Here is a 26,473-nt window from a genome sequence, read left to right on the forward strand (position 1 = left end):
CAGTTTAGGGTGCAGCTTAGCGTATGACAACAACAGGTTAGGGTATGTGTTAGGGTACGGGTTAGTGTTAGGTTAGTATTAGGTTACACGTTAGAGTAACGGTTAGGGATCGGGCTCAGTTTAGGGTACGGGTTACGGAACAGGTACGGTTTAGGGTACGTGTTAGGGTACAGATTAGTGTTAGTGTATGGGTTAGGATTAGGGTACGTGTTAGGATGAGGGTTAGGGTTATGGTACGATGGGTACGGTTTAGGGTACGACAATGGGTTAGATTTAATGTAGGGGTTAGTGTACCAGTTAGGATTAGCGTACTAGTTAGGGTAAGGGTTAGGGAACGGGTACAGTTTAGGGTGCAGGTTAGTGTAGGACAACAGGTTAGGGTATGTGTTAGGGTACAGGTTAGTATTAGGTTACGGGTTAGAGTAACGGTTAGGGATCGGGCTCAGTTTAGGGTACAGGTTAGTGTTAGGTTACGGGTTAGAGTAACGGTTAGGGATCGGGCTCAGTTTAGGGTACAGGTTAAGGTACGACAACGTGTTAGGGTATCGGTACAGTTAATGGTAAGGTCAAGGTTAAGGGTTAGGGAATGTGTACGGTTTAGGGTACGACAACTGGTTACTGTTAGGGTACAGGTTAGTGTACGGTTTAGGATTAGGGTACGGGTTAAAGGTTAGGGTAAGGGTTAGAATTGGGGATGGGTACGCTTTAGGGTACAACGACGGGTTAGGAAACGGGTTAGTGTACAGGTTAGGTTTAGCGTTAGTGTTAGGGAACAGGTATGGCTTAGGTTACAGTATGGGTTAGTGTACTGGTTAGATTTCGGGTACTGGTTAGCATTAGGGAAGGGAATGGGTTAGGGTACAGGTTAGAGTACAACAGGTTAGTGTTAGGGTAAGGATTAGGGTAATGGTTAGGGTTGGTGAATGGGTACGGTGGCGGGGGTGACACGGGGGCGGTGGGTGGGTCGGTGGTTAGGATTAGGTTACAGGTTAGGGTAAGCTTAGGGTGAGGGTTAGGGATAGGGAACGGGTATGGTTTAGGGTAAGGGTTAAGGTTATGAAACGGGTACAGTTTAGGGTACCACAATGAGTTAGGCTTAGGGTATGTGTTAGAGTACGGGTTAGTGTATGGAGTAGGATTAGGGTTAGGGATAGGTACAGTTTAGGGAACAGCTTAGGGTACGACAACAGGTTAGGCTTAGGGTACGGATTAGTGTTAGTGTACGGGTTAGGATTAGGGTATGGTTAGGGTAAGAGTTACTGTTAGGGTATGGTTTAGGGTATGACAACGTGTTAGGGTACTGGTTAAGATTACAGTACAGGTTAGGGTAACCTTTAGATTTAGGATTAGGTTTAGACGGGTTAGTTTTAGTGTATGGGTTCGGATTAGGGTACTGGTTAGGGTAAGGGTTAGGGTCAGGGTTAGGGAACAGGTACAGTTTAGGGTACGTGTTAAGGTATGGCTTAGTGTACGGGTTAGGAACGTGTACGGTTTAGGGTACAGATTGGGTATGACAACGGGTTAGGTTTAGGGTATGTGTTAGGATACTGGTTAATGTTAGGGTACCGACTAGTGTTAGTGTATGGGTTAGGATTAGGGTACGGTTCGGGTAAGGGTTAGGGAACGGGTACGGTTTAGGGTACAGGTTAGGGTATGGGTTAGTTTTAGTGTACAGGTTAGGATTAGGGTACGGGTTAGGGAATGGGTATGGTCTAGGGTACAGGTTAGGCTACATGTTAGGGTTACTGTTAGTGTGCCGTTTAGGATTAGGGTTTGGGTTAGGGAACGGGTATGGGTTAAGGTATGGGTGTTAGTGTACGGGGTAGGATTACGGTACGGGTTAGGGTAAGGATTAGATTTAGTTTTAGGGTTAGGTAATGATATGAGAAGAGGTTAGGGTATGTGTTAGGGTATGGGTTAGAATTGCAATACTAGTTAAGGGTTAGGGAACAGATACGGTTTCCGGTACAGGTTAGGGTACGAGAACGGGTTAAGCTTAGGGTATGTGTTAGGGTACGGGTTAATGTTAGTGTACGGGTTAGGATTAGGGTACCGTTAAGGGTTAGGGTAAGGGTTAGGGAATGTGTTAGGGTACGACAATGACTTAGGCTTAGGGTGTCCGTTAGGGTATGGACTAGTGTTAGTGTACGGTTTAGAAGTAGGGTATGGTTAGGGCTAGGAAACGGGTATGGTTTAGGGTACAGGTTAAGACAACAGGTTAGGGTTAGCATATGTGTTAGGGTATGGGTTAGTGTTAGTGTACAGGTTAGGATAGCGGTACGGGTTAGCGTAAGGTTTTGGGTTTGGGTTAGGGTCCGTGTTAGGGTAAGGGTATTAGTATATGGGTTAGAATTAGAGTACTGTTTAGGGTTAGGGAACGGGTACGGTTTAGGGTACAGGTGAAGGTACTACAACAGGCTAGGCTTAGGGTACTTGTTAGGGTATGGATTAGTGTTTGTGTACAGGGTAGGATTAGGGTACCGTTAAGGTTAGGGTTAGGATTATGGTTAGGGAGTGGGAATGGTTTAGGATACAGGTTAGGGTATGGCAACGTGTTAGGGTATGGATTAGTGTTAGTGTACGTTAGGGTAAGGGTTAGGTTTAGGGAACGGGTACAGGTAAGTGTACGACAGTGGGTTAGGGTATGTGTTATGGTATAGGTGAGTGTTAGTGTATGGGTTAGGATTAGGATAAGGGTTAGTGTTAGGGTTCGGGAACGGGTACGGGTTAGGGTACCCATTAGTTTTAGTGTATGGGTTAGGATAAGGGTTAGGGAACAGGTGCAGTTTAGGGTACAGGTTAGGGTACGACAGTGTGTTAGGATTAGGGTACTGGTTAGTGTTCAGGTTAGGATTAGGTTACGGTAAGCTTTAGGGTTAGGGAATGACAAGGGGTTAGGGATAGGGTACGGGTTAGTGTTAGTGTACGGTTAGGATATTGGTGTGGGTAATGGTAAGTTCAAGAGTAAGGGTTAGGGTTGGGGAACGGGTACAGTTTAGGGTACAGATTATGGTAGAACAACAGGTTAGGTTTAGGGTAGGTGTTAGGGTACAGGTTAGTGTAAGTGTATGTAAGTGTACGGGTTAGGGTGAGGGTTAGGGAACGGGTACACTTTAGGGTACAGGTTAGGGCACGACAACAGTTTAGGGTTAGAGTATGTGTTAGGGTACATGTTAGTCTTAGTGTTTCGGTTACGATTAGGGTTCGGGTTAGGGTACGCGAATGGTTTAGGGTAAAGGTTAGGGTATGACAACGGGTTTGGGTTAGGGCACGTGTTAGGGTACAGATTAGTGTTAGTGTACGTGTTAAGATAGGAGTAAGTTTAGGGTAAGGGTTATTGTTAGAGTTATGGTTAGGGAACGGGTATGGTTTAGGGTACAGGTAAGGTTCTGACAACGGTTAGGGTACGTATTAGTGTTACTGTATGGTTGGGTATGGGGTGGGGTAAGGGTTAGATTTATGGGTAGGCAACAGTACGGTTTCAGGTACAGGTTAGGGTACGAAAACGGTTTAGGGTTAGGGTACATGCTAAGGTAAGGCTTAGTGTTAGTGTACGGGTTAAGATTAGGGTACGGGTTAGGGTACAGGTTAGGGTACGATTTAGGATTAGGTTATGGGATAGGGTTAGGGTTATGGATAGGGAACGGGTACTGTTTAGTGTACAGGTTAGGGTACAAAAACGGGTTTGAGTTAGGATACGTGTTAAGGTACGGGTTAATGTACAGTTTAGGTTAGAGTACTGGTTAGGGTAAGTGTTAGAGTAAGGATTAGATTTAGGATTAAGGTTCAGGTTAGGGAGCGGATACAGTTTAGAGTGCAGTTTACGGTATAACAAGGGAGTAGGGTTAGTGTACGGCTAGGATTAGGGTACGGGTTAGGGTACAGTTAGGGTAAGGGATAGAGTAATGGTTAAGTTTAGGGAATGGGTATGGTTTAGGGTAAAGGTTAGGTTATGACAATGGGTTAGGGTATGGGTTAGTTTTAGTTTATGAGCTAGGATTAGAGTATGGGTTAGGGTAAGGTTTAGGTTAAGGGTTAGGGTTAGTGTTAGGGTACGGGTACGGTTAGGGTGCGACAATGGGTTAGGCTTAGGGTACGTGTTAGGGTACAGATTAGTGTTAGTGTATGGGTTAGTATTACAGTACGGTTCAGGAAAGGGTTAGGGAACGGGTATGGTTTAGGGTACGGGTTAGGGTAAGGATTAGTGTTAGGGTTTGGGTTAGGGCTAGGGAATGGGTACGGTTTGGATACATAAGGGTACGACAACGTTAGGGTTAGGGTACGCGTTAGGGTACAGATTAGTCTTAGTGTACAGTTTAGTATTAGGGTACGGTTAGGGAAATGGTTAGTGTTAGGGCTAGGGAACGGGTGGTTTGGGTACAGGTAAGGGTACAACAACGTGTTAGGGTACGTCTTAAGATTAGGGTAAAGTTAGGGTAAGGCTTAGGGTAAGGGTTAGAGTTAGGGTTAGTTTTAGGGAACGGGTATGGTTTAGGGTACAGGTTAGGGTACAACGGATTAGGCTTAGGGTATGTGTTAGGGTACGGGTTAGTGTATGGAGTAGGATTAGGGTACTGATTAGGTTAAGGATTAGCTTTAGGGTTAGGGAACGGTACAGTTTAGGGTGCAGGTTAGGGTACGACAATGGGTTAGTGTACGGTTTAGGATTAGGGCACGGGTTAGGGTAAGGGATAGGTTAAGGGTGAGGGTTAGGGTTACGGAATGGGTACAGTTTAGGGTACAGGTTAGGGTATGACAGCAGCTTAGGGTTAGCAAACAGGTATGCTTCAGGGTACAGGTTAGGGCACGGCAACAGGTTAAGGTTACGTGTGTTTAGGGTACGACAACGGGTTAGGGTACATTTTAGGGTACGGGTCAGTGTTAGCGTATGGGTTAGGATTAGGGTACGAGTTAGAGTAACGGTTAGGGTTAGGGATAGGGAACGGGTACGGTTTAAGGTACAGGTTAGGGTTACGGCACGTGTTAGGGTACGGGTTTTTAGTTTACGGATTAGGGTTAGGGTTAGGGTAAGGGTTATGTTTAGATTAAGGATTAGGGTTAGAGAAGGAATACGGCTTAGGGTACAGGTTAGGCTATGACAAAGGATTAGGTTTTGGGTACATGTTAGGGTATGTGGTAGTGTATGGGTTAGGATTAGCATACAAGTTAGGGAACGGGTACGGTTTAGGGTACAGGTTAGGAATAGTGTACGGGTTAGGGTAAGGATTAGGGTAAGGGTTAGGGTTTGGGTACGGTTTAGGTACTTACTAGGGTACGGATTAGCGTTAGTGTACAGCTTCGGATTAGGGTACGGTTCCGGTAAGGGTTATTGTTAGGGTTAGGGAACTGATATGGTTTAGGGTACAGGTTAGTGTATGACAACAGGTTAGGGTTAGGGTACATGTTGTGGTATGGGTATTAGTGTATAGCTTAGGATTACAGTACAGATTAGGGTAAGAGTAAGGGTTCGGGTTAGGGAACAGGTACAGTTTAGGGTACAGATCAGTGTTAGTGTACGGGTTAGGATTAGGGTCTGGTTAGGGTTAGGATTAGGGTTAAGGTTAGGGTTAGAGAACGGGTAAGGTTTACGTTACCAGTTAGGGTATGAAAATGGGTTAGAGTTAGGGTACGCATTAAGTTACAGGTTAGTGTACGTGTTAGGATTACTGTGCGGGTTAGGGTAAGGGTTAGGGTATTAGGGTTAGGGAATGTATACGTTTTAGGGTACAGGATAGGATATGACAATGGGTTATAGTTATGGTACGTGTTAGAGTACACATTAGGGTTAGGGCACAGGTACAGTTCAGTGTATGACAGCGGGTTAGTGTTAGGGTACGGGTTAGGGTATGGGTTAGTGTTAGTGTACGGGTTAGGGTAAGGGTTCGGGTACGGGTTAGGGAATGGGCACGGTTTAGGGTACAGGTTAGGGTACTACAACGAGTTAGGTTTAGGGTATGTGTTAGGGTACATGTTAGTGTACAGATTAGTATTAAGGTACGGTTTGGGGTAAGGTTTGGATAAGGCTAGGGTTAATGTTAGGGAACAGGTACTGTTTAGGGTACGACAACGGGTCAGGATTACGGTACGTGTTAGGGAATGGGTTAGTGTTAGCATATGGGTTAGGATTAGGGTACGGCTTAGGGAACAAGTACAGTTTAGAGAAAACGTTAGGGAACAACAATGTGTTATGGTTAGGGTACGAGTTAGTGTTAAGGTATGGGTTACGGTTAGCGTACGGGTTAGGATTAGGGTACAGGTTAGGGTAAGGCTTCTGGTAAGGGTTAGGTTAAGGGTTAGCGTTAGGATTAGGGAAAAGATAGGGTTTAGGGTACAAGTTAGGGTACGACAACAGGTTAGGCTTAGAGTATGTTATGGGTACCGATTAGTATAGTGTACGGGTTAGGATTAGGGTACGGATCGGGTAAGGGTTTTGGTTAGGTTTAGGGTTAGAGAACTGGTACAGTTTACAGTACAGGTTAGGGTACGACAACGGGTTAGGGTACATGTTAGTGTACGGGTTAGGATTAGAATAAGCGTTAGGGTAAGGGTTAGGGTTAAGGTTATGGTTAGGGAACCGATATGGTTTAGGGTACAGGTAAGGGTACGACAACGGGTTAGGGTAAGGGTTAGGGTTAGTGTACAGATTAGGATTAGGGTATGGTTTGGGTAAGGGTTTTTGGTTAGGTTTAGGGTTAAGGAACAGGTAAGGTTTAGGGTACAGGTTAGGGTACGACAACGAGTTAGGCTTACAGTACTTGTTAGGGTACGGGTTAGTGTTAGTGTAAGGATTAGGGTATCAGGGTAAGGGTTAGAGTTAGGGAATGGGTATGGCTTAGGGTACAGTTTAGGGTACGACAACAGGTTAGGCTTAGGGTACGTGTTACGGTACAGATTAGTGTTAGTGTAAGGTTTAGGGTTATGGTTAGGATTAGGGAACAGGTACGGTTTAGTGTACAGTTTAGGGTACAACAAGGGATTTGGGCTAGAGCACGTGTAAGGGTATGGGGTAGTATTAGTATATTGGTTAGGATTAGGATACAGGTTAGGGTAAGGCTTAGGGTAAGGACTAGGGTTAGCGTTAGGGTACGGGTTAGGATATGGGTTAGTCTACAGGTTAGAATTAGGGTATGGGTTAGGGTAAAGGTTAGGTTTAGGGTAGGAAACGGATACGGTTTAGGGTACATGTTAGGGTATGGGTTAGCGTTAGTGTACAGGTTAGGATTAGGGTACAGATTAGGGCAAGGGTTAGGGAACAGGTATGGTTTACGGTACAGTTTAGGGTATGACAACGGGTTAGTGTTGGGGTATGTGTTAGGTAGGTACAGGTTAGTGTTAGTGTATGGATTAGATTTAGGGTATGAGTAAGGGTTAGTATAACGTTTAGGGTTAGAGTACGGGTTAGGGTACATGTTAGTGTATGGGTTAGTGTTATTGTACGGGTTAGGGTTAAGGTTAGGGAACTTGTCAGGTTTATTTAGAGTACCAGTTAGGGTACAAAAACGGGTTAGAGTTAGGATACGTGTTAACTTACGTGTTAGTGTACGGATTAGGGTAAGGGTTAGAGTTAGGATTAGGTATAAGATTAGGGAATGAGTACAGTTTAGGGTACGAAAACGGATTAGGGTACGAGAACGGGTTAGGGTACATGTTAGGGTAAGGGTTAGAATTAGGGTTAGGGAACGGGTATGGTGTAGGGTACAGTTTAGGGTATGACAATGGGTTAGGATTAGGGTACGGGTTAGGGTTAAGGTTAGAGTTAGGGTTACGGTTAGGGAATGGGTACGGTTTAAGGTACAGATTAGGGTATGATGGTTTAGGGTATGGGTTAGTGTTAGTGTACTGGTTACGACTAGGATACAAGTTAGGGTAAGGGTTAGGGTTAGGGAATGGGTATCGTTTAGGGTACAGGTTAGGGTATGACAACAGGTTAGGGTACAGTTTGGGTAAGGGTTATGGTTAGGGTTAGGGTATGTGTTAGGGTACGAGTTAGTTTTGGTGTACAGATTAGGATTAGCGCATGGGTAAGGGTTAGGGATCAGGTACGGTTTAGGTACAGGTTAGGGTAAGAGAACGGGTTAGGCTTAGGGTACTTATTAGGGTACAGATTAGTGTTAGTGTATGGGTTAGGATTAGGGTATGGTTCGGGTAAGGGTACGGGTTACTGTTAGTGCACAGGTTAGTATTAGGTTACGGGTTAGAGTAAGGGTTAGGGAATGGGTGAGGTTTAGGTACAGGTTAGTGTACGACAACAGCTTAGGGTTAGGGTATGTGTTAGGGTACGGGTTACTGTTAGTGTACAGGTTAGTATTAGGTTACGGATTAGAGTAACGGTTAGATTTAGGGATCAGGCTTGGTTTAGGGTACTGTTAGGGTACATGTTAGTGTTAGTGTATGAATTAGTATTAGGGTACAGGTTGTGGTTAGGGTTACGGAATGGGTACGGTTTAGGGTACAGGTTAGGTTACGACAGCTGTTTAGGGTTAGGGTAAGGTTTAGAGTTAGGATTAGGCTTAGGGAATGGGTATGGTGTAGGGTACAGTTTAGGGTACGACAATGGGTTAGGGTTGCATTGCGTTTTAGGTTACGGGTTAGTGTTAGTGTACGGGTTAGGGCAAGGGTAAGTGTTACGGTTAAGGTAAGGTAAGGGTCAGGATTAGGGTTACAGTTAGGGAACGGGTATGGTTTAAGGTACAGGTTAGTGTACCATAACAGTTTAGGGTTAGGGTACATGTTACGGTATGGGTTAGTGTTAGGGTACTAGTTACAATTAGGATACGAGTTAGGGTAAGGGTTAGCATTAGGGTTAGTGTTAGAGAACGGGTATGGTTTAGGGTACAGGTTAGGGTATGACAACGGGTTAGGCTTAGGGTATGTGTTAGGGTACCGGTTAGTGTTAGTGTATGGGTTAGGATTAGGGTACGTGTTATGATAAGGGTTACGGGAAGGGTTAGGGTTATGGTTACGGAACGGGTACGGTTTAGGGTACGGGTTAGGATATGACAACGGGTTAGGTTTAAGGTATGTGTTAGGGTACGTGTTAGTGTTGGTGTACCGGTTAGGATTAGCATACAAGTTAGGGTAAGGATTAGGGTAAGAGATTTAGGGTTAGGGCTAGGGAATGGGTATGGTTTAGGGTACAGGTTAGGGTATGTGTTAGGGTACAGGTTAATTTTGGGGTACAGGTTAGGATTAGTGTATGGATTGGGGTAAGGGTACAGGTTAGGGAACGGGTACGGTTTAGGGTAGGGGTTAGTGTACGGCTTAGGATATCGGTATGGTTAACAGTAAGGTCAAGGGTAAGGGTTAGGGAACTGGTAGGGGTTAGGGTATGTGTTAGGATATGGGTTACTGTTAGTGTACAGGTTAGAGTATATGTTAGGGTAAGGATTAGGGTAAGGTTTAGCGTTAGGGTTAGGGTCTGGGTTCGGGTTAGTGTTAGGGAACGGGTATGGATTAGGGTACAGGTTAGGGTACGACAACAGGTTAGGATTAGGGTACGTTTTAGGTACGGGTTAGTGTTAGTGTACGGGTTAGATTCAGGGTGCAAGTAACAGAGTAAGGGTTAGGGTTAGAGAACGGGTATGGTTTAGGGTACAGGTTAGTGTACAACAACAGGTTAAGTTTAGGGTATGGGTTAGTGTACGGGGTATGGGTTAGTGTACGGGTTAGGATTAGGTTTAAGGTTAATGTTAGGGAACAGGTAAGGTTTAGGTTACCAGTTAGGGTACAAAAACGGGTTAGAGTTAGGGTATGTGTTAAGTTACGGGCTAGCGTTAGCGTACGGGTTAGGATTATGGTACAGGTTAGGGTAAGTGTTAGGGCACGGGTGCGGTTTAGGGTACGGGTTAGTGTACGACATTGGGTTGGGGTTAGCGTACGTGTTATGGTACGGGGTTACTGTTAGGGTAAGGTTTAGTGTACGGGTTAGGGAACGGGTATGGTTTAGGGTACAGATAAGAGTACGACAACAGGTTAGGGTACATGTTAGTTTTAGTGTACGGTTTAGGATGTTACAGGTTAGAGTAAGGGTTAGGGTACGGGTACGGTTTAGGGTACAAGTTAGGTTATGACAACGGGTTAGGCTTAGGGTACGGGTTAGTGTTAGGGTTAGGATTCGGGTACGAGTTAGGGTAAGGGTTAGGGTTAGGGAACGGGTACAGGTTAGGGTACGACAACAGGTTAAGCTTAGGGTACGGGTTAGGATGAGGGTACGGTTTGGCGTAAGGTTTAGGGTTATAGTTAGGATTAGGGAACAGGTGCGGTTTACTGTACAGTTTAGGGTACAACAAGGGATTTGGTTTACAGTATGTGTTAGGGTATGGGTTAGGGTAAGGTTTAGGGTAAGGATTAGGGTTAGCGTTAGGGAATGGGTATGGTTTAGGGTACCGGTTAGGCTATGAGAATGGGATAGAGATAGGGTATGGCTTAGGGTATGGGTTAGTGTTTGTGTACAGGTTAGGATATTAGTGTGGTTAACAGTAAGGTCAAGGGTAAGGGTTAGGGAACGGGTACAGTTTAGGGTACAGGATAGGGCATGACGATGGGTTAGGGTACGTGTTAGGGTACGGGTTAGTGTATGGGTTAGGGTAAGGGTTAGATTTAGGGTAGGGAACGGATACGGTTTCGGGTACAGGTTAGCGTACGATAACGGGTTAGGGTACGTGTTAGTGTTAGTGTACAGGTTAGGATTAAGGTACGTGTTAGGGCAAGGGTTATGGTAAGGTTTAGCAAACGGGTATGGTTTAGGGTACAGGTTAGGGTATGACAGCAGGTTAGGGTATGTGTTAATGTACGGATTAGTGTTAGTGTATGGCTTAGGATTAGGGTATACGTTAGGATAAGAGTTAGGGTAAGGCTTAGGGTTAGGGTTAGGGTCATGGTTAGGTTTAGTGTTAAGGAACGGGTATGGATTAGGGTACGTGTTAGGGTATGAGTTAGTGTTAGCGTATGGGTTAAGATTAGGGCACGGGTTAGCGTAAGGGTTAGGGTTAGGGAACGTGTACCGTTTAGATCACAGTTTAAAGTACAACAACGGATTAGGGTATGTGTCAGGGTACAGGTTAGTGTTAGTGTACGGGTTAGGATTAGGGTACGTTTAGGGTAAGGGTTAGGGTTATAGTTAGGGTATGGGTACGGTCTAGGATACCAGTTAGCGTATGACAACAGGTTAGGATTAGGATACGTGATATGGTACGGGTTACTGTTAGTGTATGGGTTAGGATTAGGGTACGGGTTAGGGTAAGGGTTAGGGTATGACAATGGGTTAGGGATCGGGTACATGTTAGGGTATGGGTTAGTGTTGCTGTACGGGTTAGGATTAAGGTACAGGTAAGGGTAAGGGTTAGGGTTAGGTTTGGTGAACGGGTGCGGTTAAGGTACAAGTTAGGGTATGACAACGGGTTAGAGTATGGGTTAGTATTAGTGTACAGGTTAGGATTAGGGTACGGGTTAAGTTTAGGTTAGTGTTAGGGAACGGGTACGGTTTAGGGTACAGGTTAGGGTACGGTTAGGGTTAGGGTAAGGGTTAGGGAGCGGGTACTGTTTAGGGTACAGTTTAGAGTATGACAACGTTTAGAGTTAGGGTATGTTTTAGGGTACGGGTTAGTGTTAGTGTATGGGTTAGTATTAGGGTACAGGTTAGGGTATGACAATGGATTAGGGTACATGTTAGGGTACAGGTTAGTGTTCGTGTATGGGTTAGGGTTAGGGAACGGGTATGGTTTAGGGTACGGGTTAGTGTTAGTGTACAGGTTAGGGTTAGGGTAAGGGTTAGTGTTAGGGTACGGGTACGGTTTCGGGTACAGGTTAGGGTATGACAACGGGTTAGGGTTAGGGTACGGGTTAGTGTTAGTGTACGGGTTAGGATGAGGGTAGGGGTTAGCGTAAGGTTTGGGCGGGGGGGCGGCCCTTTGCTGAACATGCAAAGAACACACTGAAATAACAGTTTGGGCCTCATGTTCTGTTAAAGGTGTTTGACCAGAGTGCACTTTCAACTGAAGCTAAAGAAGAAATGTACAAGCTGTATCCTAATGCCCGGAGGGCTCACCTGAAAACAGGAGGCAATTTCCCTTACCTGTGCAGAAGTGCAGAGGTGAATCTCTATGTACAGGTAGGTCCTAGGTTGGATCCCAGAGCACTTTGAACACGGAATCTGGTTTGAAACATAAAGTTTTTTTTATTTTCTGGTCGTCGAGTAAGAGAACTACAGAATTCTCTGTAGGAATGAAGCATTGACTTGATAAATTGGTCCACATTAGTAACTTACAGGAGAATTCAAGCATATTAGAGCCACCTGAGGGACTCTATGCCCACTATCCCTTTTCTAAGAACCACAGGCCTGAACTCACACACTGAAGCAGCCGTTTGGTACAATGGGACCTTGGCTCCTGGACGCAATGAATTCAGCCAGAGCAGGACACCAGACTTAAATGGAGTCAATCTGAATCCCACGAAGTGACTTCTTGGTCTAATTTTAATGCATTAAAACACACGCACACAAACAAACACTACTTCTTCTAATACCTGCCTAAATGGATATTAGAATAGTGGTGAGAAATGGTTGCTTTGCAATTTGGCAAGTAGTATCAAGAGCCTTAAAAAACCAGTGACGTTCTTTGATCCTGTTGTCCACATGTGGCAACAGATCCTGAGGAGAGGATCATAAATACAAAAAAACTTGATTCCCAGAGATAGTCATTACAGTGTTAGAACAGCAGAAGATGGGAAGGACCTGATTCGTAGCAGCAGAGGGGAAGGGTAAACACCTACTGGTGAAGCAGCATGTGGCAATTTAAGGTGTTAATAACAATTTGTAGTTACCTGGAAAGACTGGTTACATATTAAGTGAGGAACAAAGATCCCAAATTGTGGTTTTGGTTTGTTTTTGTGTTTCTTTGTTTTTTGCCTGCATTGAGTCTTCGTTGCTGCACGCGGGCTTTCTCTGGTTGCAGCAAGCAGGGGCTACTCTTCATCGTAGTGTGCGGGCTTCTCATTGCAGTGGCTTCTCTTGTTGCAGAGCACAGGCTCTAGGCATGCAGGCTTCAGTATTTGTGGCGCACGGGCTCAGTAGTTGTAGCTTGCGGGCTCTAGAGCACAGGCACAGCAGTTGTGGCGCACGGGCTTAGTTGTTCCACAGCATGTGGGATCTTCTCAGACCAGGGCTTGAACCCATGTCCCCTGCATTGGCAGGCGGATTCTCAACCACTGCACTGCCAGGGAAGTCCCCAAATTGTGGTTTTTAAAATTTTTTTGACTTTTCTGTTTTCTAATTTTTCTAATTAGTATGTATTACTCTAATGTTTTAGTGTATATATTTTTATTGAGGTATAGTTGATTTATAATATTAGTTTCAGGTGTTCTATATAGTGATTCAACAATTTTATAGATCATACTACATTTAAAGTTACTATAAAATATTGGCTATATTCCCTGTGCTGTACAATATATTCTTGTAGCTTATTTTATACATGGTAGTTTTGTACCTTTTAACCCCCTGACCTTATCTTGCCCATTCCCCCAGCACTCTGTAATTTTAGAACTAGAAACCATTAATACACAACAGTGATGTTTAAAATCATTATTCTGCATTTCTGCAGATACATTTGCTGCAATTCCACGGAACCAAATATGCGGCCATTGACCCATCGATGGTCAGTGCTGAGGAGCTCGAGGTGCAGAAAGGCAACCTTGGCATCAGTCAGGAGGAGCAGTAGCTGTTAGAGTTGGCTCTTAGTGATGAGTGATCCAGTGTGTCCGTACAATCAGTGACATCAGTGCCCACCAGTCGGCCTCTCTCTTCGGTTCGTCAGGTTCACCGGTTATCACTGTGTTTGGAACTAGGACTGATTGTCATCTTCGTGACAGGCGGCAGCTCTTCTAAGCCAGTGTAACTATTCCCTCTTCAGTTTTTTTAGCTTTTGAACTTAGCAAAGTACTTTTGAAGATTCCCATTTTAAGAATTGTGAAAATTTTGCTACCAAAAGTCTTCACCACTGTGTTGTTAAGTGAATGTTAATTTCTGAATTTGGGGATTCTGTGGATTTTTTCCTTTCCTTTCTTCCTGTTATTTGCTGTAAATGCTGCACATCCACATTGTGTATCAGAAGGACATTGGTTATTTTTATGCTTTCTTGGTTATAACTTATCAGAGTGCCAAGGCTGTCACCCACTGTTTGCTCTCCTGCAAATGAACTACTTCTAATTTCCAGTAAAGCAGATTGTTTTCAGTTTGGGCTGTTGTCTTTATACCCATTACAGTCTTTGGAATAAAAATTCAATTTGAGTGAGTGGCTTTTGTGATTATCACAGCTGCCAACTGGGCTACCTACACATAGGACTCTCTGAGAATCAGACTGATGTTTGCCAAGCCTGTGTGTCTTTAGGTTAAGTTACTTAAGCTCTCTAAAGTGCAGTTTGCTCATTGTTAGATTACAGAAACAATCCTTTATTGAGCTGCTGCTATGTGCAAGGTACTTTTCATACCTGCTTTTTTTTCCCCCTCAGTGGAAGATTTTAAACACACATAAAGTAGAGAAAATAGTATAATGAACTACATCCACATTACCCAGTTTCAAAAATTATCAACTCATGGACTGTGTTGTATCATCTCTTATCCAACCCTCACTTTTTCCACACATACTCCTATGAATGAATTATTTTAAGGCAATTTCTGGTACCTTACTTCATCTGTACATTTCTGTATGTACCTTCAAGAGATAAAATAATGCCATTATCACACTAAAAAATTCACCAATAATTCCTTCATACTAACATCCAGTCAGTGTTCTTATTTGTGATTATCTCGTAAATGTCTTTTTACAGTTGACTTGTTCTAATCAGCTTCCAAAGTTGACACTTTGGAAAGACCAGAACCTACCAAAAAGGTCTTCTACAACTAAAGATAATATAAAGAAGGAACCACAACAAGATGGGCAGGAGGGGTGGAGTCACAATACAGCCAAGTCCCATATCCCCAGGTGGGGGACCGACATATGGGAGAATTGCAATTGCAGAGGTTCTTCCAAAAGAGGGTTCCAAGCCCCAAGTCAGGCTCCCCAGCCCAAGGGTCCTGCACTAGCAAGATGAGCACCCAGAGCATTTGGCTTTAAAAGGCAAGAGGGGCTTACTTTCAGGAGTACCAGAGGGCTGGCGGAAACAGAGACTTCACTCTCAAAGGGCTCACAGAAAATCTCACATGCTCCAGGACCCAGGGCAGGAGCAGTGATTATATAGGAGCCTGGGTCAGACCTACCTGCTGCTCTTAGAGAATCTCCTGGAGAGGCAGGAGGCAACTGCAGCTCACCCTAGGGATATAGTCACTGGCAGCAGCCATTCTTGGGAGCTCATTCTACCATGTGGACACTGGTGCTGGCGAGTCATTGTGGAATCCTCCCTCCGGCTTATTAGCCCCAGCACCCAGCCTGGTCCTGGCCCAACAGCCTATAGGCACCACTGCTGGGATACCTTAGGGCAAGCAACTAACTGGGTGGGGACACAGCTCCACCCACCATCAGATAGGCTGCCTTGAGACCCCCTGAGCCCCCAGCCACCTCTGGACATCGCCTTTCCCACCATAGGGCCCAGCTTCACCCACTCATGGGCAGGCACCAGTGCCTGGGCCACAGTCCCACATTCCAAGGAGTCTGCTCTAGCCTCCAGACCAGTCTCACCCACCAGGGAGCAGACACCAACAGCAAGAAAACCACAGCTCTACAGCCGATGGACCCGGACACTCCACCAGCAGGCCAGATCCTGCACTAGGACCAGCTGGGCCTGGCCCCACCCACTAGCAGGCCATCACAAACTTCAGGATGCTCTGGACTCTGCACTCAACCATGTCAGGAATGGGCCTCACCCACCAGCGACCTAACACCAGCTCAGGGACCCCTGGTCACTGGGACTAGATTCCAGGATCTGGCTCTGCCTACCAGTAGGCTGGCACTAGCCCCAGGACCTGGGTTCCCCCACCAGTGGGTGGGCAACAGCCCCAGAGTCTCCTGGACCTTGACTCTGCCCACCAGTGCCTAGCACTAGTCCCGGGCCTCCTGGGTTCCACAGTCAGTCACCACGTGACCTGGTCCCACCAACCAGAGGTTAGCACCCCCCACACAAGGCAAGGCCTGGCAATCAACTGAACCCGGGGCCAATCAAGCCTACCAAACTACCCACACAGCCTGCCACAACAGAGGGACCCATGCACCCCTCATAGGGTGAACCCCTAGAGGACATACAGCTTGGGTAACAAGAGGGGGATGCGTTGCTGGGATGCACAGGACATCTCCTACAGAAGGCTGCTTCTCCAGGGTGGGGAAATGTAACCAATCTGCCAGATAACATTAAAAAAAAAAAAAAAAAACTCGGCAAAGTGAGGCAACAGAGGAGTATTTTCCAAACGAAGGAATAAGATAAAACCCCGGAAGAAAAACTAAGCAAAGTGGAGATATGCAGTCTACTCAAGAAAGAGTTCAGGGTAGTGATCGTAAAAATGATCAAAGAACATGGGAGAAGAGTAGATAAACAATGAGAGAAGTTGGAAGTTTTAAACAAAGAGTTGGAAAATGTAAAGAACCAAACAGAGATGAAGAATACACTAACTGAAATGAAAAATATACTAGAAGAAACCAACAGTAGACTAAATGGGACAGAAGAATGGATCAGCGAGCTGGAAGATGGAGAAGTGGAAATCACTGAAGCTGAACAGAAAAAATAAAAGAAATGAGGACAATTTATCAGAACTCTGGGACAACATCAAGTGCACTAATATAGAGGTCCAAGAAGGAGGAAACAGAGAAAAGGGAGCCGAGAACAAACTTGAAGACATAATAGCTGAAAACTGGCCTAAAATGGGACAGGAAACAAACATTCAATCCAGGAAGTACAGAGTCTCCACAGGATTAACCCAAAGAGAAACACACCAAGACACGTTGTAATCTAAATGGCAGAAATTAGAGATGGAGAGAATATTAAAAGCAGCAAGGGAAAAACAACAAATGAAATACAAATAAAGTCCCATAAACCTATCAGCTGACTTTTCAGCAGAAACTCTGTAGGCCAGTAGGGAATGGCACAATCTACTTAAACTGATGAAAGGGAAAAACCTACAGCAACCAAGAATACCCAGCAAGGCTCTCATTCAGATTTGATGGAGAGATCAAAAGCCTCACAGACAAGCAAAAGCAAAAAAAGTTCAGCACCACCAAACAAGAAATGTTAAAGGAACTTCTCTAAGCAAAAAAGAAAAGGCCATAACAGGAAACCCGAAAATCATGAAAGGAAAAATCTCATTGGTAAAGGCAAACAGTAAAGGCAGGAAATCACACACACACAAAGCTAGTAGGAAGGTTAAAACACAAAAGTAGTAAAATCTACATCCACAGTAAGCAGTAAAGAGATACACAAAACAATTAGATGTAAAACATAATATCAAAAACAGTAAACATGAGGGGAGGAGAGTACAAATGCAGGGTTGTTAAAAGGCATTGGAAATTAAGAGATCAGCAACTTAAAACAATCACATATATATATCAATTGATACATAAAAACCTCATGGGGGACTTCCCTGGTGGTCCAGTGGCTAAGACTCCATGCTCCCAATGCAGGGAGCCCAGGTTTGATCCCTGGTCAGGGAATTAGATCCCACATGCATGCTGCAATGAAGATCCCACATGCCGCAACTAAGACGTGGTGCAGCCAAACTAAATAAATAAATATTAAAAAAAAAAAAAAACCTCATGGTAATCATACACAAGATCTGTAATAGACACACACACTCAAAAAGAAAAAGGAATCCAAACATAACACTAAAGATAGTCATCAAATCACAAGAGAACAAAAGAAGAAAGGAACAAAAAAGACCTATAAAAATAACCCAAGGGCTTCCCTCATGGCGCAGTGGTTGAGAGACCGCCTGCCGATGCAGAGGACACGGGTTCGTGCCCCAGTCCGGGAAGATCCCACGTGCTGCAGAGCGGCTGGGCCCGTGAGCCGTGGCCGCTGAGCCTGCGCGTCAGGAGCCTGTGCTCCACAACAGCAGAGGTCACAACAATGAGAGGCCCGCGTACCACCAAAAAAAAAAAACAAAACCCCAAAACAATTAACAAAATGGCAATAAGAACATACATATCCGTAATTACTTTAAATGTAAATGGACTAAATGCTCCAATCAAAAGACAGTAGCTGAATGAATAAAAAAACAAGACCCACATATATGCTGGCTACAAGAGACTCACTTGAGATGTAGAGACACATACAAACTGAAAGTGAGGGGATGGAAAAAGGGGATGAAAAAATTTCCATTCCATGCAAATGGAAATCAAAAGAAAGCCAACGTAGCAACAGTCATATCAGAAAAAACAGACTTTAAAATAAAGACTGTTACAGGAGATAAAGGAGGACATTACATAATGAACAAGAGATCAATCCAAGAAAAAGATATACCAATTGTAAATATATATGCACCCAACATAGGAGCACCTAAATACATAAAGCAAATATTAATGGACATAAAGGCAGAAATTGATAGTAACAATAGGGGACCTTACCACACTTACATCAATGGACAGAACATCCAGAGAATCAATAAGGAAACACTGGCCTTAAATGACACATTAGACCTAATGAACTTAATAGATACATATAGAACATCCCATAAAAAGCAGTAGAATACACATTCAAGTGCTCATGGAACATTCTCCAGGATAGATCACATGCTAGGCCAGAAAACAATCCTTGGTAAATTTAAGAAAATTGAAATCATATCAAGCATCTTTTCCAACCACAATGCTATGAAACTAGAAATCAACTACAAGGAAAAAAACCTGCAAAAAACACAAACAGGTGGAGGCTAAACAATATGCTACTAAACAAGCACTGAATAAATCAAAGAGGAAATAAAAAATACCTAGAGACAAGTGAAAATGAAACACAATGATCCAAAAATATATGGGATGCAGCAAAAGCAGTTCTAAGAGGGAAGTTTATAGCAATACAAGCTTACCTCAGGAAACAAGAAAAATCTCAAACAACCTCACCTTACACATAAAGGAACTAGAAAAAGAACAACAAACAAAACCCCAAGTCAGCAGAAGGAAAGAAATTGTAAATCAGAGCAGAAATAAATGAAATCGAGACTTTAAAAAAATCAATGAAACTAAGAGCTAGTTCTTTGAAAGGATAAAATTGATAAACATTTAGCCAGACTCATCAAGAAAAAAGAGGGAGGGCCCAAATCAATAATATCAGAAATGAAAAAAGAGAAGTTACAGACAACACCACAGAAATACAAAGGATCATAAGAGACTACTACAAACAAGTATATGCTAATAAAATGAACAACCTAGAAGAAATGGACAAATTCCTAGAAATATACAACTTCCCAAGACTGAACCAGGAATAAATAGAAATTATGAACAGATCAATTACCCATAATGAAACTGAATCAGAAACTTTAAAAACTCCCAACAACACCAAAAATTCCAGGACCATGTGGCTTCACAGGAGAATTCTACCAAACATTTCTACAAGAGGTAACACCTATCCTTCTGAAACTATTCCAAAAAACTGCAGAGGAAGGAATACTCCCAAACTCATTCTACGAGGCCAGCATCACCCGGATACCAAAACCAGACAAAGATACCACAAAAAAAGAAAATCGCAGGCCAATATCACTGATGAATATAAATGCAAAAACCTTCAACAAAATATTAGCAAACCAAATCCAATGATACATTAAAATAATCACATAATATAATCAAGTGGGATTTATCCCAGGGATGCAAAAATTTTTCAATATTCACGATCAATGTGATACACCACATTAACAAACTGAAGAATAAAAACCATATGATCATCTCAATAGATTCAGAAAAAGCTTTTGATAAAAACTCAATATCCGGGCTTCCCTGGTGGCGTAGTGGTTGAGAGTCTGCCTGCTGATGCAGGGGACACGGGTTCGTGCCCTGGTCAGGGAGGATCCCACATGCCGTGGAGCGGCTGGGCCCGTGAACCATGGCCGCTGAGCCTGAGCATCCGGAGCCTGTGCTCCGCAATGGGAGAGGCCACAGCAGTGAGAGGCCCGCGTACCACAAAAACAAACCAAAAAAACCCCTCAATACCATTTATGATAAAAAAAACTCTCCAGAAAGTGGGCATAGAGGGAAACATAATTCAACATAATAAAGGCCATATATGACAAGCCCACTACTAACATCATGCTCAACAGTAAAAAGCTGAAAGCATTTCCTCTAAGATCAGGAACAAGACAAGCATGCCCACTCTTGCCACTTTTATTTAACATGGTATTGGAAGTCCTAGCCACAACAATCAGACAAGAAAAGAAAAGCAATCCAAATTGAAAAGGAAGAAGTAAAACTGTCATTGTTTGGATAAAACATGATTCTATACATAGAAAATCCTAAAGACACCACCAGAAAACTAACAGGGCTCATCAATTAATTCACTAAAGTTGCAGGGTACAAAATTAATATACAGAAATCTGTTGCATTTCTAAACACTAAGAATGAACTATTAGAAAGAGAAATTAAGGAAACAATCCATTTACTGTCACATCAAAAAGAGTAAAATAGGAATAAACCTACCTAAGGAGGTAAAAGACCTGTACTTAGAAAACTAACGCTGATGAAAGAAGTTGAAGATGACACAGACAGATGGAAAGATAAACCACATTCATGGATTGGAAGAATTAATATTGTTAAAATGACCATACTACCCAGGTGATCTACAAATTCAATGCAAACCCCATCAAAATACCAAGGACATTTTTCACAGAACTAAAACAAACACTTTTAAAATTTGTATGGAAACACAAAAGACCACAAAAAGCCAAAACAATCTTGAGAAACAACAGAGCTGGAGGAATCACGCTCCGTGGCTTCAAACTATACTACAAAGATACAGTAATAAAAACAATAAGGTACTGGCATAAAAGCAGACAAATAGATCAATGGAACAGAACAGAAAGCCCAGAAATAAACCAACACACCTGTGGTCAATTAATCTATGCAAAAGGAGATGAGAATATACAATGGAAAAAAAGTCTCTTCAATAAATGGTCCTGGAACAAATGGGGCCTAATGAAACTTAAAAGCTTTTACACAGCAAAGGAAACTATAAACAAGATGAAAAGACAACCCTCAGAATAGGAGAAAATATTTGCAAACAAATCAACAGACAAAGGGTTAATCTCCAAAATATATAAATAGCTCATGCAGCTCAATATTTTAAAAAATAAACAACCCAATCAAAAAATGGGCAGAAGACCTAAATAGACATTTCTCCAAAGAAGACATACAGATGGCCAAGAGGTACATGAAAAGCTGCTCAACATCACTAATTATTAGAGAAATGCAAATCAAAACTACAATGAGGTATCACCTCACACCAGTTAGAATGGGCATCATCAGAAAATCTACAAACGACACTGCGGAGCAACTAAGCCCATGCGCCACAACTAAGCCTGCGCTCTAAAGTCCGTGAGTCACAACTACTGAGCCCGTGTGCCACAACTACTGAAGCCCTCGTGCCTAGAGCCCATGCTCTGCAACAAGAGAAGCCATCGCAATGAGAAGCCCGTGCGCCACAACAAAGAGCAGCCCACACTCGCTACAACTAGAGAAAGCCCACGTGCAGCAACAAAGACCCAACGCAGCCAAACATAAATAAATTAGTAATTAAAAAAAGAATATCTATGATTTACATGGATAACAGAGTCACAGGTTCTGCTAATACTATTATGGTTTGCTGCCTACATTCATAATAGAAGGAAATGCTAATTTTCAGTTTGACCAGTATACATTTTTTTCCCACTCAAGTTCATGGACCTAGTGCATTACACCATGGACTCAAGTTCAAGAACTCCTTTTCTAACGAAGCCTTCTCCTGCCAGCACCAGATCGGATGAACCAGTCTGGGCCCCAGCCACACTCTGTTTAAAATGCTGGCTTAGCACCTTTCACACAGCCTGCCTTGTTAACATCTCTAAATCACTGAGAGACTCCAGTCTTCTTCCTTTATCTTCACTATCTTAGACAGGTATGGCCCCTCGGATGCACTTAGCAAATCCCCATCAGCAGTCTGTGATGTACACAGGCGAACAGAACTCTCAAAATCAGCCTGGAGCTAGTGAGTAGGTAATGCAAAGACACTGACCAGGAGGCTTCTGCCTTCCCTTACTTGTTTTTCCCTTAGATCCAAGCCCCAGGGCAAATTCAGACAAACAGATACACCTGCTTGGGATGTCCACTCTAAGATGCTCCCTGGTCTGTGGCACTTCAGGAGCTCAGGTGTCCACCTTTCCTCTAACCACCTGTCCTCGATCTTTGCACAGCCTGCTCTGCCAGGCACCTGTCTCACACCATGTGTGCCCTGCCCTGCACTAGGATCGCTCTCTCTGAAGCAAGTGTGGAAGACTGGGTCACCTGCTGACCTCCTATATGGACGATAAAGGGCAAAGGAAAGCAGAGGCCAGATCTGTAACAAGTGCTCCACAACAATGCCTTTCAAACTCAACTCTTCACGATCCTCCAGGACTGCACTTTGCAAACTTTAGAGTTTTTAAAAATCACCACAAGAGATTGCTAAAACAGACTGCTAGATGCCACCTCCAAAGATTCTGACGCAACAGCTCTGCAGTGGAGCCCAGGGATCTGTATTTCTAACAAGTTTCCAGGTGATGCTGATACAGCTGCCCCAAGGACCACCCTTTAAGCAGCAAGTGCTAAGATACTCTTTGCTGATTTCCAAGGTTTCCAGGGGCTTCTAGTTTGTACAGAATTTCCTTCTGGTTCCTCCTCATGTCCCTGACCTCCAAGAGTTAGGGCTGCCTCAAGATTCAGTCCAGAAAGTTCTTCTCTATCTCGACTCATCACTCTCTTGGTGAACACATTCAACTTCATGACTTCAAAGAGCATCCACATGCTGACGACTCAATGCCAACTTGACGGCTCCAGTTGGGTGTCTAAAAGGTGTCTCAAACATGCCCCAAACTAAACTCCACATTTGCCTCTAGAGGTCCCTCTACCCTTTCAATTGAGCAGGCGATATATTCTGGAGCAATCCTTGATTTCTCTCTTTTTCATACTCCACATACAATCAGCAGCAAGAACCTTCAAATTATAGCCAGACTCAGACCAATTCTTCTTGCTGTCACCATCCAAACCACCATCTTCTCTGCCTGAAATACTCCAGTAGCCTCCTAACTGGTCTCTCTGATTCTATTCCAGTCCCGCCTGCAAGTCTATTTCCTACAAAACAGCCAGAGTGGTCTCTCTCTTTTTCTTTTAGTTAAAAAATACATGATTGTTAAAAAGTGCTAGCCAAAAAAAAAAAAAAAAAGTGCTAGCCATCATTAAAAAAAAAAAGAAAATCTACAAACAACAAATGCTGGGGGTGGGTATGGAGAAAACGGAACCCTCTTGCACTGTTGGTGGGAATGTAAATTGATACAGCCACTATGGAGAACAGTATGGAGGTTCCTTAAAAAACTAAAAATAGAATTACCATATGACCCAGCAATCCCACTACTGGGCATATACCCTAAGAAAACCATAATTCAAAAAGACATATGCACCCCAATGTTCACTGCAGCACTATTTACAATAGCCAGGTTATGGAAGCAACCTAAGTGCCCATCGACAGACAAATAGATAAAGACATATGGTACATATATACAATGGAATATTACTCAGCCATGAAAAGGAATGAAATTGGGTCATTTGTAGAGACGTGGATAGAGCTAGAGATTGTTATACAGAGTGAAGTAAGTCAGAAAGAGAAAAACAAATATCGTATATTAATGCATATATGTGGAATCTAGAAAAATGGTACAGATGAACCGGTTTGCAAGGCAGAAGTAGACAACAGATGTCGAGAACAAACATATGGACACCAAGGGGGTAAAGCCAGGGGGTGATGGGATGCACTGGGAGATGGGGATTGACATATATACACTAATATGTATAAAATAGATAACTAATAAGAACCTGCTGTATAAAAAAAATAAAATAAAATTCAAAAGAAAAAAAAAAGAAGAGGGCAAAGTGAAAAAATAAAAATAAATGGTCCTGGGAAAACCAGGCAGCTTCATGTAAAAGAATGAAACTAGAACACTGTCTAACACCATATACAAAAATACACTCAAAATGGATTAAAGACCTAAATGTAAGGCAGGAGGCTATAAAACTCCTAGAAGAAAACATAGGCAGAACACTCTTCGACATAAACTGTAGCAATATTTTTTTGGATCTGTCCCCTACAACAAAGGGAAAAAAAGCAAAAACAGGGCTTCCCTGGTGGCACAGTGGTTGAGAGTCCGCCTGCCGATGCAGGGGACACGGGTTCGTGCCCCGGTCCGGGAGGATCCCACATGCCGCAGAGCAGCTAGGCCCGTGAGCCATGGCTGCTGAGCTTGCACGTCTGGAGGCTGTGCTCTGCAATGAGAGAGGCCACAACAGTAAGAGGCCCACGTACCACAAAAAAAAAAAAAAAAAAAAAAAAAAATCTTGATTAGTTGCCAATAAAAAAGAAAAAACAAACAAATGGGACTTAAATAAACTTAAAAGCTTTTGCACAGCAAAGGAAACCATCGACAAAATAAAAAGACAGCCTACTTAATGGGACAAAATATTTGCAAACCATGCAACTGAGAAGGGCTTAATATCCAAAATATTTATACAGCTCAGACAGCCCAACATCAAAAAACAAACAACCAGATGGAAAAATGGGCAGAAGACCTGAATAGACATTTTTCCAAAGAAGACAGGCAGATGGCCAACAGACACAGGAAAAGATGCTCAAGATCATTAATTATCAGAGAAATGCAAATCAAAACCACAATGATGTATCACACTTCACTCCTGTTAGAATGGCTATCATCAAAAAGAACACAAATAACAAATGTTGGTGAGGAAGTGGAGAAAAGGGAACCCTAATACACTGTTGGTGGGAATGTAAATTGGTGCAGCCACTGTAGGAAACAACACTGAAGTTTCTCAAAAAACTAAAAATAGAACTACCATATGATCCAGCAATTTCACTACCGGGTATCTACCTGAAAACACAAAAACATTAATTCGAAAAGATACATACACACCATGTTCATAGCAGCATTATTTACAATTGCTAAGGTATGGAAGCAACCTAAATGTCCATCAACAGAAAAATGGATAAAGAAAATATACACACAATGGAACACCACTGAGCCATGAAAAAAAGAATGAATTTTGCCATTTGCAGCAACATGGATGGACTTGCAGGGTATTATGCTTAATGAAATGAGTCAAAGAAAGAAAAATATTGCATGATATCACTTACATGTGGAATCTAAAAAATAAAACCACCTACTAAATATAACATAAAAGAGACTCACAGATATAGAGAACAAACTAGTGGTTACCAGTGGGAAGGGGAAGGGGCAAGATAGGGGTAGGGGATTAACAGGTACAAACTACTATATATAAAAATAAATAAGTTATAAGAATATACTGCAATAGAATTAGAAATGAAAAAGGAGGAGTAACAACTGACACTGCAGAAATACAAAAGATCATGAGAGATTACTACAAGCAACTCTATGCCAATAAAATGGACAACCTGGAAGAAATGGACAAATTTTGAGAAATGCACAACCTGCCAAGACTGAATCAGGAAGAAATAGAAAATATGAACAGACCAATCACAAGCACTGAAATTGAAACTGTGATTAAAAATCTTCCAACAAACAAAAGCCCAGGACCAGATGCCTTCACAGGCGAGTTCTATCAAACATTTAGAGAAGAGCTTACACCTATCCTTCTCAAACTCTTCCAAAATATAGCAGAGGGAGGACCATTCCCAAATTCATTCTACGAGGCCACCATCACCTTGATACCAAAACCAGACAAAGATGTCACAAAGAAAGAAAACTACAGGCCAATATCACTGATGAACATAGATGCAAAAATCCTCAACAAAATACTAGCAAACAGAATCCAACAACACATTAAAAGGATCATACACCATGATCAAGTGGGGTTTATTCCACGAATGCAAGGATTCTTCAATATATGCAAATCAATCAATGTGATAAACCATATTAACAAACTGAAGGAGAAAAACCATATGATCATCTCAATAGATGCAGAGAAAGCTTTTCACAAAATTCAACACCCATTTATGATAAAAACCCTCCAGAAAGTAGGCATAGAGGGACCTTTCCTCAACATAATAAAGGCCATATATGACAAACCCACAGCCAATATCATCCACAATGGTGAAAAACTGAAAGCATTTCCACTAAGATCAGGAACAAGACAAGGTTGCCCACTCTCACCACTCTTATTCAACATAGTTTTGGAAGTTTTAGCCACAGCAATCAGAGAAGAAAAGGAAATAAAAGGAATGCAAATCGGAAAAGAAGTAAAGCTGTCACTGTTTAAAGATGACATGACACTATACATAGAGAATCCTAAAGATGCTACCA

The 26,473-nt window shown here is 42.9% G+C and overlaps 1 protein-coding gene across 8 annotated transcripts in view; it reads left to right on the top strand.

Moving 5' to 3' along the window:
• Window positions 1–26,473, top strand: part of SPG21 (SPG21 abhydrolase domain containing, maspardin) — a 78,759-nt gene that overhangs the window by 36,704 nt on the left and 15,582 nt on the right. For 7 of the 8 annotated variants that reach the window (XM_089907112.1, XM_089907111.1, XM_089907109.1 and 4 more), the window contains 2 exons: window positions 11,969–12,109; window positions 13,596–14,281. In XM_089907112.1, coding sequence (XP_089763238.1) covers window positions 11,969–12,109; window positions 13,596–13,712 — 258 coding nt within the window. In that variant the 3' untranslated portion in view covers window positions 13,713–14,281. Of the gene's footprint in view, window positions 1–11,968; window positions 12,110–13,595; window positions 14,282–26,473 lie in introns of those variants that run through there. The other variant, XM_089907113.1, reaches the window with a different exon arrangement.

This window comes from Delphinapterus leucas, chromosome 2, assembly GCF_059928025.1.
Source record: "Delphinapterus leucas isolate spDelLeu-1000000601 "Yukka" chromosome 2, BTC_Dleu_Yukka2, whole genome shotgun sequence".
In the NCBI taxonomy this organism is placed as follows: Eukaryota; Metazoa; Chordata; class Mammalia; order Artiodactyla; family Monodontidae; genus Delphinapterus; species Delphinapterus leucas.